Genomic DNA, 21436 nt, shown 5'->3' with positions numbered 1-21436 from the left:
CTTGAACAGAAATGATTTGATTCAATTCATTTCCAATCAATGTCGTTTTTTTACTGGAATAATTTTGTTGTTGAGTAACTTGAAATAATACAAGGACCAACTGGATCTACTTTACATTTTTTTGAGCAAAAAAAAACAAAAATTTGTAGTTTAGGTCGACTACATATCTCACTATCACGTGGTGCCTCTATAATGAACTTTATTTCCAGATGTTATAGCGACGAGTCATGCAATGAATTATTGACATCTAACCTCGTCAATGAGCAAAAAAACAAATCTGCATTTATTTTTTGGAGAATTAAAAAAATCTGCAATTATTTTGGAGTAGGTGATATGATATGCCCGGATACTCTAAAATGGTGCCGTACCCGTGTCGGATACGTATCGGATACCGATACTCCGCGGATACTCAGGATACCTGTATCCACGGAGTATCGGAATTATTTATTTTAATTTAAAATATATATTTTATCGGATACTTATAAGATACTCGACAGATTTGCACAGATACTTATAAGATACTTCCTAGAGACGTATCCTAAAAAAAAAAATGAATGGTAAAAAAATGAGACTGCTGTGAAAATTCAATGGATATGTATATAATTCAATTTAAGATATGAATCACTATAATTGCTTTTCCATTAACCAATTAAAAATTATGTTTTTGGTGATGAAAGTAACAAGAGAGTGGAAATTCAATCAATCAATATTAAACAAGCTTTGTTTTGAGTTCTTCTATCGATACATTTGTTGATATCCTAACATATGAATGAAAATAGAATATGATTTATACGAAAACTTTACATTTTTTATTTTGATTACATGTATTATTTTTTGTAAATTGTGACTTTTATGATTATATAGTATTGAAGAGAAATCAATGTTTTTTTTTAAGTATTTTACATGCATATAAATTTTAGAATAAATATCTTGTTAACGTATCTTAGCCGTATCGTATCCCAAATTTTAAAAATTTTGCGTATCCGCTTACCCGTATCGTATCGTACCCGTATCCTACTACGTATCCGGGCTTCATAGTATGATGTGTACCACGTGTCCTCGTTGATGCTGGTCAGATACTCCATCCGGTCACATTTATAAGCAAAAAATCACTTTTTAGGTTCATTCAACACCTAATGTATTTGGTCTATAATATATAATATATTTGGTCTATAATATATACTAAATACATTAAGTATTCAGTGAACCTAAAAAGTGGTTTTTTGCTTATAAATGTGATCGGATGGAGTATCTGACCAGCTTCAACGAGGACACTTTTAAGGGAACCTTTTGCTCATTTAAGGGAACCTTTTGCTCGTTTCGCACTTATTGAGAAAAATGTATTAGGGAGTTGAACGGCCTATGTTCGGATTTCGGACCCGAAGAGAGTTGAACTCATTAGTAGAGCCTATGAATGTGTACTCACTGGGTATGTTATAAAAAGTTAAAGATTAAATGCAATGAACATATTCCAATAAATTATTTCTATATTTGAATCATTAACGTGTACCTTGAGGGCACAAGTTAACATTTCCCGATAAAAAATAGTTTTAAGTACTATTGTCAAGTTTTGATGCATTTATCATTATCATAAGTGCAAAATAGTTTTAAGTATTATTGTCAAGTTTTGAAGCATTTATCATTATCATAAGTGCAAAGTATAATATATTGAATTGGAAGTGATGAAAGTAGTGTTAATAAAAATTATAATTAGAAAACAGTAATTAATATTGCATTGAAAAGTAAAATAGGTCAGCATTATAAGACAATATTTTTTACAAAAGGCTTACTCCCTTCGGTCACTATTATAAGCAAAAGTTCACTTTTTAGATTCATCCAATAAATGATGTATGTAGTCTAAATATAGACCACATACATCATTGATTGAAGAAACTTAAAAAGTCAACATTTGCTTATAATAGTGACCGGAGGGAGTACTTATTAAAGGATGGAGGAAGTATTATTATTAGAGTCATCATGTTAACTAATGTCCTAGTTAAGGTAACAAAAAATGTAATATTTAATTACATTAATTTTAATTTTTTTTACTATACTTATTTTCTTACTTAATGATGGGCTGCACTTTGGTGCCATTAATGGCACCGTGCCATTAAATCTGGGTCATTAATGACACTAAGATAGATGTGTTGTGTGACCCAGATGCAATGACAATGTGTTTGTATGGCTCAGATTTAATGGTACGGTGCCATTAATGGCACCAAAGTGCTACCCCTTAATGATACTCTTCGAAATTGGTTAGCATTTTTCTATTACTATTAGTTTATAATTAAGGGAAATGCTAACTCGTGCCTCCGGGGCACTCATTAAGCATACTAAAAGGGAAATTATATAATAGTTAATGCAGTGAAATTCTATAATTAATTTATAAAAAGTCAAAAGCAGCTTCCTTTTATGGTAACAATTTCCTTTTTTGGTAGGGGAGGAAATGGGCTAGGCTGGGCCGGGCTTTGTAAGGCCTAAGCCTGACCTATTTCAAAAATTATTGGTCTGAGTCTGATCTATTACCCGTCATAAGCTCATTTTCGAGGCTTGGCATGACCTTTTTAAAGGCCTGATGAAACCTGAAAGCCTATTTAAAAGCCTATTTTATGCTAAGGTCTGACAACACATGTAAGCCTACTCCTAAATATGCGAAAACTTATTAAGGCCTAAAACACACAAATATGTTTGTTACTAAATAATCAATCATATGAAGGCTTGTGTTTATGAAAAAAAAAACTTCAAAAATATCAATAATGGAAGATGTATTATATATGAAAAGCTTAATAGGCCGGCCTGATGGACTTAATAGACTTTTTTGCATGCCTTAACCTGGCTTGTTTGATTAAATAAACCTTATAAAAAGCTTGAGCCTAGCCTTGTTAATAAACGAGCTGGGCCGAGTTAGACTTTAAATAGGCTAGGTCATAGGTCCCTGTCGGACGGTCTGGCCTATTCCCACCCCTATTTTTTGGTAAGCTTAACCAGTGCCCCGAGGGCACCGGTTAGCATGTCCCTATAATTAAAATAAGCTTTGTAAAGTACTCGTCCCCAAATACTCCATGAGTGTGTTTTTGAATGATTTGATGTACAATGTGCATTATTTTATAATACATGTTGCATTTTTTACAATTTGTGCTATTCATATAACTTATTTTGACTATATTTTTAATTAATATATAACGATAATATATTTTTTTTGGTACAAGAAGAGGGCTGAGCCCGTATAAATATAAATATTAGTATTGAAAATGTTGTTTGATTTGTTTCGATAAATATTTTTAAAATATTTAATTTTTATAATTTTTTATTATAGATAACTAAATATATTAACAGTTAAAAGTGTGTATTCGAACATATGAATTGATCAACTGTGACATTTATTTTAAAATAAAGATAATAATACTCTCTCCGATCCTAAATATAAGAAAAAAATATTTTTTTAAGTTTATTGAATAATTAATGTATTTAGACTATAATGTAAATTAAATACTCCATCCGTCTCACAATAATTGTCACCTTATCATTTTTTCTTTTGCTCAAAATAATTGTCATGCAACATTTATTATTTTTTTCCATTAATATACCCTTATTTATTGAATTTCATACAACTTAACTACTCTACTAACTACAATTAATAAGGGTGTTTTAGTAAATGACACTAATTTTACTATCAAAATTAACCCAACTAATAATTTTATTAATAACCATGCACAAACCTTAAAGGACTACTAGAGACGGAGGGAGTACATCATTTATTCAATGAACCAATAAAAATCTTCTTTTATATTCACGACTGAGGAAGTAATTAATCATCGAACTTCGTATAAAAATACAGGTCTTAATTCGGAAATCCTGTAGCTTCAGTGATGATGAAATGTTGTCTTTGTCGTGAAACACGAGACTGCCAATGCCATTATTACCCAACTCTCTCACTCATCCATTGAATCAACCTTTTATTCCGAAAACGTTTATTAAATGACAACTTTGAAATACATAAATAAATAAATTTAGGGAAATGTTAACTTGTACGTTCAAGGCACAAGTTAAGAAACTAAAGATAGAAACATTTTGTTGGTAATTGTGCATTTAATATTCTAGAAATTTAAAATCTTATATTTTCAACAAATAATTTATGATTTAATTCCATTTTTAGATTCTTAACTTGTGTCTTAAAGGCACAAGTTAACACTATCCATAAATTTAATACTCCCTCCGTTTCAAAATAAGTGTCGTTTTAGCCAAAAAAAATTGTTTCAAAATGAATGTCACTTTCGGTTTTCAATGCAATAATAACTTTTTCTTTTCAATTGTACCCTCCAATTAATACTCTGCACATTACTTCCAAAATATTACTTTTAAAACTAACCAATAGTTAATAAGGATAATTTGGTAAAATAATCATTCTCTTTCTTTTAATCATTGCATTTCTTAATATGTGTGTAAACACCTAAAATGACACTCATTTTAAAACGGAGGGAGTACATTATCTATCTTTCTATCTATTTTTTTAATATTTGTGAAATCCAATTATGCTTACAATAAGGGAGACATGAGAATTATTTTTCCCAGCTAATCGTATCAGTATTCAATATTCAATTACAACTTGCCGCAAAAAACAAATTCAATTACTACAACTTGTCACTAAAAAAAATATATCTGTAAATCAGACTTTATTTATAGCCCTCAGTCTTCAACGCATTCACGCATCAAGATTACAGTCCAATATTGCTGAGTTCGTTGCTTATTCTCAGTTTCTTAATTACGCATCAAGATCAATCGCAGGTATATACTACTTTGTTCATAACTTATATGAATTTAATAATTTTGGTTTTTCTGATATTTTGTTGTGAGATTTAATTTACAGTTTGAGTTATACATATAGACTTTTATTTGATCGAGCATCAGCTTAACTTTTGGGACGCTACTGCATATGAAATTTCTAATTTTAAGTTATGCTTGATATTTCTAATTTTTAGATTCATTATTTTCTACAACATAATTAATTATTTGCTTAACTTCTTTAAGCTAAGTATTAATTGTTCTGCAGAAGTATCTATAGGACAACACTGATATCTTAACTATCTTATATTTTTTATCCTTCAAAAACAATTTTTTGATTGGTGTATCGAAAATAAAATGAATCCTAATTGGCAAGGACATTGATGTACGGCGGATAACTATATAAGGAAGGAAAAGAACACAAATTACGTGGTCCTCCCGTCCAGGAATTTGTTCTTCCTGTCTTTAACAAACTAAGAAACAAACACAATATAGAAATATGTCTCAATCACAAGTACACCAAGAACAGAAGATTTGAACAAATTTTTATTTATTGCAATTGCTTATTATTTCAGCATAAATACATTCTGCTGAGTGCTGAGGACACAATTATTAACAAAACAATGTTTAGATTTCTTTAAACTCAATTATAAGCAAAAATTAACTACTCGATTGGTCAAAAAAATTAATATTGTGAGGAAATTTACAATTATTTTTTTTACAAATAAAATGAGCTTTCATTTAAACAAGATAAGATCCTTACTATAGACACTCCACTAACTTTTGGACACAAACAAGCAAATTAAATACAAGCATTAATCTAGTCTAGACATTAAATCCAAGCAATCTTGCAGAACTAATACATGTTCATTATCATCACGAGCAAGCTGGTAAATAGGAGTATATATTTTAAGGGTCTTGTTAATCAGTGTCTCATGGGCATTGGTTAAAGCAACCACAAATAGAAGTTTTGTCTTAAAAATATAAGTTGTTACATTTGACTAAATAATGATTACGCTACTCTTTTTATTAAAAACTTATTTGCTTTATTTCTTTAACCAATGCCTCAGAAGCAGCAGATGCACTGGTTAGCATTCACCATTTTTTAATTATTACGTGAAATCAAAAAAATTAAATACACTTACGTATCATCCTAATAAGTTTGAAAGTTAATATTAATTTTTACATATAATTGTGTCCGGATGAAGTATATATTGTGTGTTGGAGTGGTGTATTTAGTACTGCTTTTTGAACTAAAAATGGATCACTGATTCATAAATTGAAATGTTTTTTTCATGAGCAAAGGCTAGAAGAAATCAATGGATTTGGATCTAACACCGAAGACAGCACAACCATTGCTTGAGGGAGATGGTGGTGGTTACTACATTTGGTTAAGTTCTCAAGTTCCAGTTTTGGCTAAGACTAATGTTGGTGCTGGTCAACTTGTTCTTCAGCCAAGGGGATTTGCTCTTCCTCATTATGCAGATTCGAACAAAGTGGGTTATGTCATAGAAGGTTAGAGAAAATTTTGTTTTATTATCTAAATGATAATCTCTTAGATTTAATCTGTTGGCTTTGCTACGCTTCAATCATTATGTTTTTTTTTTTTTGTCAATAATGCCAATTATTAAAAAATTATAAATGAGTGTCCACGTAAGACCCATTTTTTGTCAAAAAAAAAAAACGTAAGACCCATTTAAGTACCTAAAAATGGATGTTTCTATTGTGAATGCTCTTAGTGTTAACTTTGTTAGTATAAGATAGTGTTAGAACATTTTGATTAAATCTTACTATTTTATTTTCCATATTGTTAAAATTTTGTTTTAAAAGATAAAACATAAAATAACCCTAGAATGAAGATTTTCCATAAAATATGTATCGCAACATCACTTATTTGGTCAAATTTGTCAAACGCAGGGACTGATGGTGTAGTTGGAATGGTACTCCCCAGCACTGGAAAAGAAGTTGTTTTGAAGCTTAAGAAAGGAGATGTCATACCTGTACCTATTGGAGGTGTTTCATGGTGGTTCAATGATGGTGAATCAGATCTTAACATTATATTTCTTGGAGAAACTTCAATAGCTCATGTTCCAGGAGAATTCACTTATTTTTTCCTAAGTGGTGTTCAAGGACTTTTATCAAGTTTCTCTAGTGAATTAATAAGCAAAGTATACAATTTTAATAAAGATGAGGTGACCAAGCTCACACAAAGCCAAAAAGGGGTTGTGATAATCAAGTTAGAAAAAGGTCAACCTATGCCTAAGCCACAATTGGACCTAACTAAAGACTTTGTTTATGACATTGATGCTAAAAAACCAGATATTAAGGCCCAAAATGTGGGATTAGTCACAACCTTAACGGATAAAGATTTTCCTTTTATTAAGGATGTTGGGTTAAGTGTGATTAGGGTTAAACTTGAACCTAATGCTATTAAGGCACCTTCAAACCTAATTACCCCTGCGATTCAGTTGATTTACATTGCTAGAGGAAGTGGAAAAATAGAAATTGTGGGATTGAATGGAAAACGTGTCTTGGATGCTCAAGTTAAGGCTGGTCATTTGATTGTTGTGCCACAATTTTTTGTGGTTGCTAAAGTTGCTGGTGAAGATGGAATGGAGAGTTACTCTATTGTGACAACTACCAAGTAAGTTGGAGTTTTAAACGCTAATATTTAAATTTGTTTGAGAAATCGAAATCACACATAACTAAATCAAATGAGATAAATTATAGTTTAAATTGAATATATTTATCCGAAGAATTCAATTTTCATTCAACTTAAAATCATTTTGATTCACAAATCAATTTGGTCGTCTTATCAATTTGAAATTATTTTCGATTTGGAGTACGTTATTAAGGATGATTTGCAAAATTGCACTAACAAACATAATTGTATATTTATTACAGACCTTTGTTTGAAGAGTTAGCCGGAGAGACATCAGTATGGGGAGCCTTGTCACCTACTGTGCAACAAGTGTCTTTTAACGTGGATTCTGAGTTTCAAGAACTTTTCATATCTAAGACTACAGAAACCACAAGTCTCATTCTCCCTACCATTTAGTTTGACTTGTTTATAGTAGTATATCCCAATAAATTTCTTATGAGTGGATTTTTTTTTTTATTGAATATGTATGGAATTCATGTAATAAGGTGTTTTGATTGTTTTTTGTTTTTTGTTTTAATTAATAAACCCTTCCCAAATGGTGGGTAGAGTTGTATGTCATGATGTTATACAGGCACCATTAATAAATTTTAATTATCGAAAAAAAATGTTCTATGATAATTATAAATATTGATTAATGTGAATTGTGAAACGACATGGACATCCAACCATGAGAGGCTTATTCTCTATGAGTTTGTTTATATATATATAAAAAGCAACCACACATCCCTCCAAAATCTAATAGATGTGTCCTTCTTTTAGTTTTACACCGTCCGCTAATCAATTAAGATATATGCCTTCGGACCTCTCAATTGACAATGAACGTTTCGTTTTAGACTTCCTAATTAATATCTGTAAGTCCTCATAAATACATATCTAGAGTTATCTACCGGATGTATGTTTGACAAAAAGACGTATATCTGGTAGATATTACAAGATCTTTATGGAGCTTTAAAGATATTAGAGGACATAAAGAGAAATGTCGGTTGACATAAATCCAACCATCGCGAGGATTGTTTCAACCTATTAGTATTATTGTTTTCTCTTCTTTTCTCTTTTTGTTTTGGTTTCAAAGAGTGTAGCAGTGAAACTCATTCTCAGTGCTGAGAAGTGAGTTATTGTGGGTTAGAAACATGGAACCACACCTTACAAGGATTAAGGATTGAGTTTATAAAATTTTGGGTTAAATATATTTTTGGTCCCTATAAAATTGAGACCTTCTAAGTTTTTAACTTAATTTTATTAGTTATTTTAGTCGCTGTAAAAAATTCATGCACTTAGTTTTAGTTCCTACTTAATTATTTTGAACAATTTTTTGCAAATGTGTTGAGAACATTATTAAAAGTTTCTCCGCAAAAAATTATCTCAAAAATTGATTTCTACGTTCAAATTTTTGTTACTTATATCTTAAACTTTTTTTGTTTAAAAAATTCATATATATTTCATGTCATGTTAAAAAATTCAAAATTTTTGTAAAAGATCCTTTTGTAATTGTTTAAACGTGTCTAAAAAAATCGTTCAAAAATTTAAGAGTTTTAGGAAAATTAAGTAAATGCTTTTTTTTTTTGAAAGGAAATAAACTTTGTTTTAGTAGCGACTAGCATTACATGTAAGTTTTTTTTGTAGAGACTAAAATTGCTATTAAAATTAAGTAATAACTAAACTTAAAAGTTTTCAATATTTAGGGACCAAAATATATTTAACCTTAAAATTTATGGTTGGATCGCAACTTGAAATTGAGTTGTTTATAAAATTTATTGTTGGATTGCAACTTGGAAGTTAATTTTAAATAGGTCATGTCAATAAAATTTTGGTTTATAATGTAAAATCATTTGATATATCACAACATGTCTAAATTAACGTCTTCCGTAAATGTGTGATGCTAGTTTTTTTTACTTAGAACAATGAAAAAGGTGCTCCCTCTTGAACCAAACAAGCCCATAGTGTCAAAAATATTCTTTTTTTCAACACTCTTTGGAGATAAAATTAGTGATCTCACTTTTTATGTGTGATTCATTTTTAAAATATTGGATAAGCATGGTTATCACCTAATTATTTAGGGGAATGAATTTTTTCACGTGTAATTGAGAGGGTAAAATGTAATCTACCACCAGTCAAGCTCACTTCATCTAAATTCTCCATGTGTTTATCTCTTTTGATAAAGGGTGAGATATCACACTTTACTCTCATGTGTAAATTGTATAAGAGAGTATTCATTCATGTAAAAGAGTGAGTATTAAAGGGTTGGAAAAAGAGTGTTCTTAACACTCCTTTTACCTCTTTTCAAGAAATGATGAGTTTGTTTAAAGAAATGTGATTAGTACTAAATGACCGAGTTCAAATGGTTAATGCACTCCATCAGACGAAAGAATCTGAGTTTAATTTTTGAATGAAAAAAATCTTGGTCAAACTATACTTACTTCACGACTAAGCTCCAAATTACCATGATCTCTTTTTTCCTGAAAATTGGAGAGTTGACAAAAAAAAATGTGATCAATGATTTAGTATATTGATACACATAAAAATATGTCTTAAGTCTTAACAAAGTAATTTTTTTTTTGAATAAGCTAAATTAGTCCATTTAAATTGACACCAGAGAGAATCGAACTTGAAACCTTAAGAAGGAGCACACTCTCAGGTCTCAAGTCAATAGCATCGGACTAACCCAAGTGGGGATATGTTGACCTAGGAGTATAACTTCTTTTTTTGTTTACACAACACGAGTAGTTATAAGATAAATTACTCTACTCAATAATATTTTATAAACAATCCTTCAAAAAATATATTTTATAAACAATAAATTTCACTAATTTATTTTCAAATTAATAGTTGACGTATAACAAACTTTTATAAATGTAAATTAATATCGATGGTTAAATTACATATCTACGAATCTATACTTTATATAAAACTTTGTATGCTTGATTATTAATATATTATAACAATAGTTAACGGTTCAATTAGTAAAACAAATTGTTTACAATGCTGTAAAACTTTATTGTTGAATAGTAGTGATCTCAACCTTTGTCAAAAAAAAAAGTAGTGATCGCAATCTTAGTAAAAATGTAAAATATGTTTATAATTTCTTTTTCCTTTTCGTACGGAACGGATCTCTGCTGTAAAATGAATTATATATTGTTGAATAGAAGGAGTGATGATTTTGGTTGAAACTTCATTGTCTACTCATTTCTAAAAATAAAAATCTTGTTGAAAGAGAGTTGAGATTTGATGAGGCACTGAATCTCTTTTTAAAACTTATCAGCGATCTCACAATTGACACGTGGGGATGAAAATAATTCAGGTCAATAGAAAGAGATCTACTCCTCCAATCTTACTCATCTGGTCTTATTTATAAGAAATATTTGATTTTTTTTGGTTCATTGTATAAATGATGTATTTGATCTATATACTAGACAAGATACATCAATTACTCAATGAATCTAAAAAATCAACTTTTTCTTATAAATAGAACTGGAGGGAGTATTTCAGATCCACGTTAAACACGAATTTTTTGGTCTAAGTAGTTTATTGATTAGATTTACACATTTTTAAGCGAGGAATTTGAGGTTTGAACTTCTATCCTTATAATATTGTCCATGATAACTATAAATTGAGCTACATTTATGAGCTGGGGTGGACAAAAATAACCAAAAACCAAATCAAACTAATTAACCGAACCGAACCGTACCAAAATTAATTGAACCATTTCACCAATTCTTGAACCGAATAATTATTTTGATAACAATTCACTAACCAAATTGAATCGTTAATAATGTCAATTATCCGAACCGAACCGAATAATTAACCATGTTTATTTTATACAAAAAACTTAGTTCGATCTCTTTTTAAAAAATAACCTATTCAAAACATCTTATTTCTTTGGCAAATTTGGGCTGCACGTAATGATGTCATTTGGAATGACGCTCATCATACTTCAACAAGCATTGGAAGGACAATGATAAATGCATGGCAACAATGGCAAGAGATTCATAAACAGCCCTCACCATCGGTTGTGCAACACAGGCATAATAGAGTGCAAGGTAACAACTCAGTTTGGGAGAAACCGTGCGAGACGTGGTTGAAGTGCAATGTGGATGCCGCGTTCCATGACTGTAACCATCTTACATTGTTTGCGTGTTGTGTTAGAGACTCCCGTGGGCAATTTATTCGGGCTCAACGAAACGGCAACGTGCAAATATGATAGTGTTGGAGGGGGAGGCAGTAGCCTTACTCGAAGCCATTCACTTTGCTGATGTGAACAGATGGGATCGGGTTGTCTTCGAGTCCAACCCAGCTACTCTAGTGCAAGCTTTATCGTCTCCAGGCCATAGTGATTCGGAATTCTATGCTATTGTTTCCAATATTATTTATCAGTTATCTTTACATTCCAACTTCGAGGTGAAGTTTGTTAGGAGACAAGCGAACATGGTTGCTCATGCTTTAGCTAGGGCGTCCTGTTCTTGGGCTAGTCACTGTATTTTTTATTCTTATCCTTCTTGTATTGAACATTGGTTGATTAATGATAATAATTAACTTTGCTTTGGTAAAAAAAAACATCTTATTTTATGCAAAATAGTTGATTACAATATCTTTTTAAAAATCAGCTTATTCAAAACAACTTATTTTGAAAAAGAGCTTATTTTAAGTCCATCTATAGTGGGGTGTCAAACTTTTAAGACTTGGTACCTATTAGATAATTTCATTGGGAAGAAAAGTTTTTAGGGTCTTATAAGACCCAATGTTTCACTTAAGACTCCAATCTTAAGTGAGACCCACACTTTTTTAATATTAAAAAATTGAAATATAATATATAAAGTTAATGGTAGTTGATTAGTGAATTCCATTTAAAAAGTTTGTGTGAGATGCTGGTTTGAAGGGATTAAGTGATTATCACGTATTACTATTAAAAAATTATAAATAAGTGATGTATACAAGTGAAACTCATTTAAATATAAAACATGAATATATCCGTTGTGGATGCTCTTAGAAGGGAAAATACTTCCATGACATAGCTTGTGTGCCATTGGTGCCATTGGGGAAATCCTGGCCATTGATGTGTGTGGATGTGTGTGGGGATGTGTGTGTGATGTGTGTGTGTGTGGTGGAGATGCAAGCTATGGCACCAATGGCACACAAGCTATGGCACCAAAGTGGAGTCCTCTTAGAAGCCTCAAAACATTATTACTAAATATATTGAAATTTGAGAAGGAAAAAGAACTTCCTTTTAACCTCCCCATCTCCTTTATAAGGAGTGCACCACTAAGAAATAGAAACATCGTAATCAAGAGGCCTAGTTTGATTAATTGAATTCTATATCGTTTAGTACCTTTTCTAATTTCTTCAAACTTTTAAGGGGATATCTTGAATTGTTGTTTTCCTTCACGTGATTTGAGTAAAATTAAAATGTTTGCAAGCTTGTATCGAATCACGTTCTAGTTTAAAAAAAGAAGAAGTTTTTCATCAAATTTGAGTGAAGTTTCAAATTTTAAAAATTCTTATGAAATCTACTTGAACCAAAAATGATTTGATTCAATTTATTTCCAACTAATGTTGTTATTTAGTGGAACAATTATGTTGTTGGCTAACTGGAAATAATATATATAAGGACGGTACAATACATATCTCACTTTCAGGTGGTGCTTCTATAATGAACTTTATTTTTTGAGGTTGTAGTGACGATCATGTAATAATGCTTTTATAAACAATGTCCCCACACCATACTGGATTGAATTATTGCCATCTAGCCTTGAATTATTGCAACGAACAAAAAAACAAATCTGCATCGGTTTTTGGTGAATTAAAAAAAACTCTACAATTATTTTGGGTAGGTGATATGATATGTACCACGAGTTTTCCGTATCCACGTTTCCTCAATTGGGAGCTGGTCAGATGATGTATCTTAAGATTCTTATCTTATCTTAATCTTAATATATAAAAATGTTAGACACTCTCCAATCAATCTTAGTTAACTTTAATCTTGTCTTTTTTGGCGGGTCTAAATAATTATTCCATCTGTTTTAAAATGAGTGTCGTTTTAGGTGTTTACACACATATTAAGAAATGCAATGATTAAGAGAAAGAGAATGATTATTTTACCAAATTATCCTTATTAACTATTGGTTAATTTTAAAAGTAATACTTTGGAAGTAGTGTGCAGAGTATTGATTGGAGAGTATAATTGAAAAGAAAAAGTTATTATTGCATTGGAAACTGAAAGCGACACTCATTTTGAAACAAATTTTTTGGCTAAAGCGACACTCATTTTAAAACGGAGGGAGTATTTTGAAAAAAAAAGGTTGCAAGGAATCAAACCAGGTACCCATAGCAACACCTTAGAGCATCTACAATGGTAGTTCCCTAACAAGACTCCTTAAATAGACCCCACGTGACACATCACTTATTTATAATTTTTTAATAAAAGTACCTATTAAGGACTCAATGACTCCAATGGTAATACACAAATAAGGACTCCAATGAAAAGTACTTAAATATGTTCCAGTATCTTCATATCATTAAACAAAAATAATTTATCTATTACTCCTTTTTACAAGTGGGGCCAAGTAGTACACATTTTATTACTCATTTATGCAAGTGGGACTAAGTAGTACACATTTTATTACTTTTTTAAACGTGAGACCCGTTAGTTACCCAGGAGAGAGATGGTCCTTATATAGTTGTCCGTTCCTTAACGGAAACTCATTTTTGCTTCCTCCAATGGAGGGTACTTAACCGGGAGTGGTCCTTGTTAAGTAAGGACCCCCCATTGGAGATGCTTATAGCTTTTACCAATAAACCACTAACATTTTTATTAAAACATTTTTGCTTCTAAAATGGATATGCAATCCTAAAGGCCTTTTTTTTAAGCCACTAACACTCATTTCTATTGTGTTTATTTCCACTTTTGATTACTTTCACATAATTTAGTTTATGGTTTTGATTCCGTATTCATTTTGGTTGATGCAAACTAAATGTTTCTAATTTGCTTTTTTGAGATTTTGCTTGTCGAACACTCTTAATCATCACTTAATTTGATTGTTTCTATAATTTTAAATGTAACTCTAAAATTAATAATATAAGCAGTTTGATACCTATATAGTAGATGTCCCCACATCATACTGGATTGAATTATTGCCATCTAGCCTTGAATTATTGCAACGAACAAAAAAACAAATCTGCATCTTTTTTTGGTGAATTAAAAAAAACTCTACAATTATTTTGGGTAGGTGATATGGTATGTACCACGAGTTTTCCGCATCCACGTTTCCTCATTGGGAGCTGGTCAGATGTATCTTAAGATTCTTATCTCATCTTAATCTTAATATATATAAATGTTAGACAGTCTCCAATAACCTTAATTAACTCTAATCCTGTCTTTTTTGACGGGTCTAAATAATTATTTTGAAAAAAAAGTTGGCAAGGAATCAAACCAGGTACCCATGGCAACACCTTAGAGCTTTTACCACTAAACCACTAACATTTTTATTAAAACATTTTTGCTTCTAAAATGGATATGCAATCCTAAAGGCCTTTTTTTAAGCCACTAACACTCATTTTATTGTGTTTAAACACTCATTTCTATTGTGTTTATTTCCACTTTTGATTACTTTTACATAATTTAGTTTATGGCTTTGACTCCGTATTCATTTTTGTTGATGCAAACTAAATGTTTCTAATTTGCTTTTTTGAGATTTTGCATATCGAACACTAATCATCACTTAATTTGATTGTTTCTATAACTTTGAATGTAACTCTAAAATTAATAATATAACAAGTTTGATACCTATATATGAAACTTTACAAAACCCGTACATCGTACGGGTTAGAGTCTTGTTACTATAAACTTCGTAAATTTATTTTTTTGGTCAAAGTAAGCTTTGTAAACTTTTTTTGAGAGGTAAAACTTCTCGTCCATAAATATATGTATAAATTTGTTTTGAGAAATGCTAGAGCCACACCCTCTAACACACTCCTATAACACACTCCAATAAATTATTCAGCCACCTCATTCAATCTTTTTTATTCTTTTACTTGTTACATGTTCTACCGGTTTAGTAAACACAATACCACCTTTAATTGAAAATTAAAAAAAAGAGAGAAAACAATGCAAAACCTTTACGATTTCTCAATGGTAGTTTCCTTGTTAGATCTGTTGTGATAGAGATGAAAAAAGGGACAATTTTTTTAAAAGTAATTCTCGATGGAGTCATTAGATATGTTTTTTGAATTTAACCATCACCAAGTAGATCGTTGATTTCATCCCATAGTATGTTGAATTTTTCTCTGGAGTGTGTTAGAGGATGTGACTTTAGCATTTCTCATTTGTTTTTTTATAACTCTGGGTTCTTATAAGAAGCGGTCTGGAAATCAAAAGATCTATAGAGAAATTTCTTTAAAAAAAAAAATGTATAAACAAAGTCTGATCAAGAATTGTTGTAATCAAAAATTGAATTCGATTCTTCAAAAGATATGTCAATCGATTGTTATCCTTGTTTGCTTGGTATGAGAATGAATGTGAAACTACCCTTATTGTTCAACTCTTTCACTCAACCATCGAATCAATCTTTTATTCCGAAAAAAAAGTTGATTAGATGACAACTTTGGAATATCAAAAGATAAATTTAATACATTATCTACTAGTATCCTTTTATTTTTTTTAAATATTTGTGAAATCCAATCATGCTTACAACATGGGAGACATAGTAGAATTATTTTCCCATCTAATCATATTAGTAGTATGGAAAATGCTAACAAGTGCCCTTAAGACATTGTTTAAGCATCTAAGAATAGTAACTTTTACATTAAAAATTGTGTAGTTATGACTTTTGTATTTGTTTGACTTGTAATTTCAAGACAAAATTTCTCTTTATAGGTTCCTTAGGGCACTTGTTAGTAAGACTCGTGTAGTATTCAACTATTTTTTTTTTTTTTTGGAAGAACTAAAATTTAACACTTGCCTAAAAAAATTTAATTACAACGTGTCCCAGTAAAACACGCTTTATAAAGCACTTTCATTTATAGCCCTCAGTCTTCAACGCATTCACGCATCAAGATTACAGTCCAATATTGCTGAGTTCGTTGCTTTTTCTCAGTTTCTTAATTACGCATTGTAGAAAAGTCGTGAAGCACTTGGGTGATATAATGTCACCGTGACATTAAGTGCCCGTTTGGTTCAGCTTTGAATATAATTGATTCTGAGAGAATTGATTCTGATAGAATTGATTCTGACAGAATTGATTCTGAGAGAATTGATTTATGTTTGGATACAATTATGTAGAATTGATTAAACAAAATGATTTATGTTTGGATGCAATAATGTAGAATTGCTTTTGAATGTATAATTACTAAAATAGACATAGCTAAAGGAGAATTGATAAAGAATGAGAATTGATAAAGGACAATAAAGTAAAATAACATGTTGTAATAATAAAATATACAAACCTATACACGTTGTTCAAGGAGAATTGATTCTAGAAAAGCTAGAAGCTAGAATTTGTAGCTTCATGGAGAATTGCTTTTGGAGGATAAAAGCAATTCTGAAAAGCTGAACCAAACACGTTGTTTTTGGCTAGAATTGCTTTTGGCACTGTAGAGAATTGATTTTGGGCTAGAATTGCTTCTCAGAAGCCAAACCAAACAGGCCCTAAATCCGGGTCACACAATACACATTGCCACACAACATCTGGGCCACACAACACATACAACACATCTGGGCCACACAACACAACACCTTTGTGTGGTCCAGATTTAATATCACGGTGACGTTATGTCACCAAGTATTTTCCAGAAAAGTCTTCAATCGCAGGTATATACTATATACCAGGGGCGGGTCCACGTTGGGCCCAGGGGATGCAGCTGCATCCCCTCAAATTTTATATTTGCACCTAATTTTCTAACTTTTTCTTGAATGAACCCCCTGAAAATTTAACTATGAACCCTCTGTCTTTTCTCTTTCACTGAACTGCATAAATGACCACCATACATTACATTTTGTTTGACTGAACGAATTGTGTCAGTGAATTATTTAATTATTATTATTATTATTAAATTGTAAAAATGATTCTAAGGAGAATCGTACCCAACACATGACACCAAGTTTCAAATTTTGGAAAAACAGACCACTAAGCTAGATCGTTTGATGATATGGCTATCGCAATAGACTAGATATTCCTTTTAAAAAATGTTCTAGCTAATTTAATAAACATATACTAAAATTTCATTATTTAAATATTTATGTTTTAATTTATATACATTATAATAATTATTAATTGATGTTAAAAAGTTTACATGATCATCATGAGATTAACTCAAATGATAGAGATATTGCGGTATGAGTTCGAACCTCAAATTATTCTTCATTTATTCATTATTAGAAGCGAATTTCTAGTCATTAAAACTCGACAACAAAAAAAATATTTACCCCCATATGATAGAGAGCCTGATTTAACCATCAATGTCAAGATTGATAAGCTACACATTTTTGTGTTGTTATTTGTGTTTAATCCTGATCTAACCATTTATAAACAATTTGTGTGTGATTTTCTATGCGATACTTATCATTCAGCCAGTGTTAACAGCAAAAAAAAATTTGCATCCCCTGAGTCAGGGTCCTGGCAACGCCACTGCAGTATATACTACTATGTTCATAACTTATATGAATTTAATAATTATGGCTTTTTATAATATTTTGTTTTGTGATTTAATTTACAGTTTGAGTTATACATATAGGCTTTTATTTGATCGAGCATCAGCTTAACTTTTGGGACGCTACAATTTTAAGTTATGCTTGATATTTCTAATTTTTAGATGTATTATTTTCTATAACATGGTTAATTATTTGCTTAACTTTTTTTAAGCGTTGAGTTAATTGGAATGCATGCAGAAGCATGAATAGGAGAACACTGATATCTTAACTATGTTATATTTTTGTAGCTTTCAACAATTTTTTAATAAAATGAATCCTATTTGGCAAGGACATTGACGTACGGATGGATAACTAAATAAGGAAGGAAAAGAACACAAATTACGTGGTCCACCCGTCCAGGAATTTGTTCCTGTCTTTAACAAACTAACAAAAAAACTCAATATAGTCCTTAAAAAAAAACTCAATATAGGAAAAAGTGTTTAGATTCTGCTGAGGAAGAGTTGACCCAAAACATTATTATTTCAGCATAAATACATTCTGCTGAGGACACAATTATAAACAAAAAAGTGGTTAGATTTCTTTAAACTCAATTATAAGCAAAAAATTAACTATGTAGTATTTACAGAGTAAAAGAAACTATTTTATGCTACTGTTCCAAAAATACCCTACATTAGATCTATAATATTTGTGAGGAGATTGGTAAAAAAAAACTAATAGTGGGGAAATGTACATTTTTTTTACAAACAAAATGAGCTTTCATTTAAATGAGATAAGATCCTTACTATATACACACTGCCACTAATACATTTACATTATCATTAGGAGTAAGCTGGTAAATTTATTTTTACGTGAAATCAAAAAAATTAAATACACTTACCTATCATCCTAACAAGTGTGAAAGTTAGTATATATTGTGTGTTGGAGGAGTGGTATATTTAGGATTGCTTTTTGAACTAAAAAAGGATAATTAATAATTAATTTGTAAATTGAAATGGTTTTTTCAGGAGCAAAAGGAGAAGAAGTTTAATCAAATATGGATTTGGATCTAACACCGAAGACAGCACAACCATTGCTTGAGGGAGATGGTGGTGGTTACTACATTTGGTTAAGTTCTCAAGTTCAAGTTTTGGCTAAGACCAATGTTGGTGCTGGTCAACTTGTTCTTCAGCCAAGGGGATTTGCTCTTCCTCATTATGCAGATTCGAACAAAGTGGGTTATGTCATAGAAGGTTAGAGAATTAATCATTACTTTTTGAATAAAAATTTGTTTTATTATCTAAATGATGATCTCTTGGATCTATTTTATTTTCTTTGCATGCAAGTTACGACTATGATAGTGTTAGAACATTGTTTTTTTTTATTTTATAATATCTTACTTCTTACTATTTTATTTTCCATAAAATTTTTGTTTATAATATGTATCACAACATCAATTATTTGGTCAAATTTGGCAAACGCAGGGACTGATGGCGTAGTTGGAATGGTACTCCCCAACACTGGAAAAGAAGTTGTTTTGAAGCTTAAGAAAGGAGATGTCATACCTGTACCTATTGGAGGTGTTTCATGGTGGTTCAATGATGGTGAATCAGATCTTAACATTATATTTCTTGGAGAAACTTCAATAGCTCATGTTCCAGGAGAATTCACTTATTTTTTCCTAAGTGGTGTTCAAGGACTTTTATCAAGTTTCTCTAGTGAATTAATAAGCAAAGTATACAATTTTAATAAAGATGAGGTGAGCAAGCTAACACAAAGCCAAAAAGGGGTTGTGATAATCAAGTTAGAAAAAGGTCAACCTATGCCTAAGCCACAATTGGACCTAACTAAAGACTTTGTTTATGACATTGATGCTAAAACACCATATATTAAGGCCCAAAATGTGGGATTAGTCACAACCTTAACGGATAAAGATTTTCCTTTTATTAAGGATGTTGGGTTAAGTGTGATTAGGGTTAAACTTGAACCTAATGCTATTAAGGCACCTTCAAACCTAATTACCCCTGGGATTCAGTTGATTTACATTGCTAGAGGAAGTGGAAAAATAGAAATTGTGGGATTGAATGGAAAACGTGTCTTGGATGCTCAAGTTAAGGCTGGTCATTTGATTGTTGTGCCACATTTTTTTGTTTTTGCTAAAGTTGCTGGTGAAGAAGGAATGGAGAGTTACACTATTGTGACAACTACCAAGTAAGTTGGAGTTTTAAACGCTAATATTTTAATTTGTTTGAGAAATCAAAATCACACATAACTAAATCAAACGAGATAAATTATAGTTTAAATTGAATATATTTATCCGAAGAATTCAATTTTCATTCAACTTAAAATCATTTTGATTCACAAATCAATTTGGTCGTCTTATCAATTTGAAATTATTTTCGATTTGGAGTACGTTATTAAGGATGATTTGCAAAATTGCACTAACAAACATAATTGTATATTTATTACAGACCTTTGTTTGAAGAGTTAGCCGGAGAGACATCAGTATGGGGAACCTTGTCACCTACTGTGCAACAAGTGTCTTTTAACGTGGATTCTGAGTTTCAAAAACTTTTCATATCTAAGACTACAGAAACCAAAAGTCTCATTCTCCCTACCATTTAGTTTGAATTGTTTATAGTAGTATATCCCAATAAATTTCTTATGAGTGGATTTTTTTTATTGAATATGTATGGAATTCATGTAATAAGGTGTTTGATTGTTTTTTTTTTTTTAATTAATAAACCCTTCCCAAATGGTGGGTAGAGTTGTATGTCATGATGTTACACAGACACCATTAATAAATTTTAATTATCGAAAAAAAATGTTCTATGATAATTATAAATATTGATTAATGTGAATTGTGAAACGACATGGACATCCAACCATGAGAGGCTTATTCTCTATGAGTATGTTTATATATATATTGAGTTATGTTACAAGCCACCCTTTGGTGGTGTCTTTTATCAAGTCACACCTTAAGGTGTGATTTTCTTTTTTTAGTTATAACTTTGATAAAAGACACCTTCCTAAAAGTAAGTTGGTGTCTTTTCTAAAATGCTCATAGAGTAACTTGATAAAAGACACCTTCATAAAAGGTGTCTTCTATCATAACCCATATATATATATATATATAGCATATCACATGAGAATGAGATATGTATGTGAGAATGATAAGAATAGTTTTCAGCCATTTGATTAAAACAAGTGGTTGAGATTAAAACACTTTGTTAAGTGACTCACGTGCCTTCTTCCAATACCTGAACTTACTACTTTTTAGATTTTCAAGGGACTTTTCGTTTATTTTTTTGGTCATCCCCTTCTGCTCCCCAAGCTATGTTACTGTTCACTCTCACCACTTCCATTTTCACCATTGG

At 30.8% G+C, this 21436-nt stretch overlaps 2 protein-coding genes across 4 annotated transcripts; both read left to right on the top strand.

Moving 5' to 3' along the window:
• Positions 1 to 4704: 4704 nt before the first annotated feature.
• LOC146933418 (glutelin type-A 2-like) lies at positions 4705 to 8049 on the top strand. Of its 2 annotated transcripts, none has more exons than XM_085705200.1 (4): positions 4705 to 4785; positions 6093 to 6297; positions 6700 to 7426; positions 7687 to 8049. In XM_085705200.1, exons 2-4 carry the CDS (start codon positions 6102 to 6104, stop codon positions 7838 to 7840), a joined length of 1077 nt encoding a protein of 358 aa, XP_085561326.1. In that variant the 5' UTR covers positions 4705 to 4785; positions 6093 to 6101; the 3' UTR covers positions 7841 to 8049. The 2 variants fall into 2 exon arrangements, with proteins under 2 accessions (XP_085561326.1, XP_085561325.1); XM_085705199.1 differs by having other exon boundaries at positions 6088 to 6297.
• LOC146933417 (11S globulin seed storage protein 2-like) lies at positions 4705 to 20884 on the top strand. 2 transcript variants are annotated; one of them, XM_085705202.1, is made up of 4 exons: positions 4705 to 4785; positions 19088 to 19312; positions 19544 to 20270; positions 20531 to 20884. In XM_085705202.1, the coding sequence occupies exons 2-4, from the start codon at positions 19117 to 19119 to the stop codon at positions 20682 to 20684; spliced, it is 1077 nt and encodes a 358-aa protein (XP_085561328.1). In that variant the 5' UTR covers positions 4705 to 4785; positions 19088 to 19116; the 3' UTR covers positions 20685 to 20884. The 2 variants fall into 2 exon arrangements, with proteins under 2 accessions (XP_085561328.1, XP_085561329.1); XM_085705203.1 differs by lacking the exon at positions 4705 to 4785 and adding an exon at positions 16481 to 16547 and having other exon boundaries at positions 20531 to 20832.
• Positions 20885 to 21436: the final 552 nt, after the last annotated feature.

The sequence above is a fragment of the Medicago sativa genome, chromosome 4 (genome assembly GCF_051527215.1).
Source record: "Medicago sativa cultivar Bolivia chromosome 4, Bolivia_mono, whole genome shotgun sequence".
Taxonomy (NCBI): domain Eukaryota; kingdom Viridiplantae; phylum Streptophyta; class Magnoliopsida; order Fabales; family Fabaceae; genus Medicago; species Medicago sativa.
The sequence above is the reverse complement of the archived record's forward strand: the minus strand, read 5'-3'. Positions and strand labels throughout refer to the sequence as shown.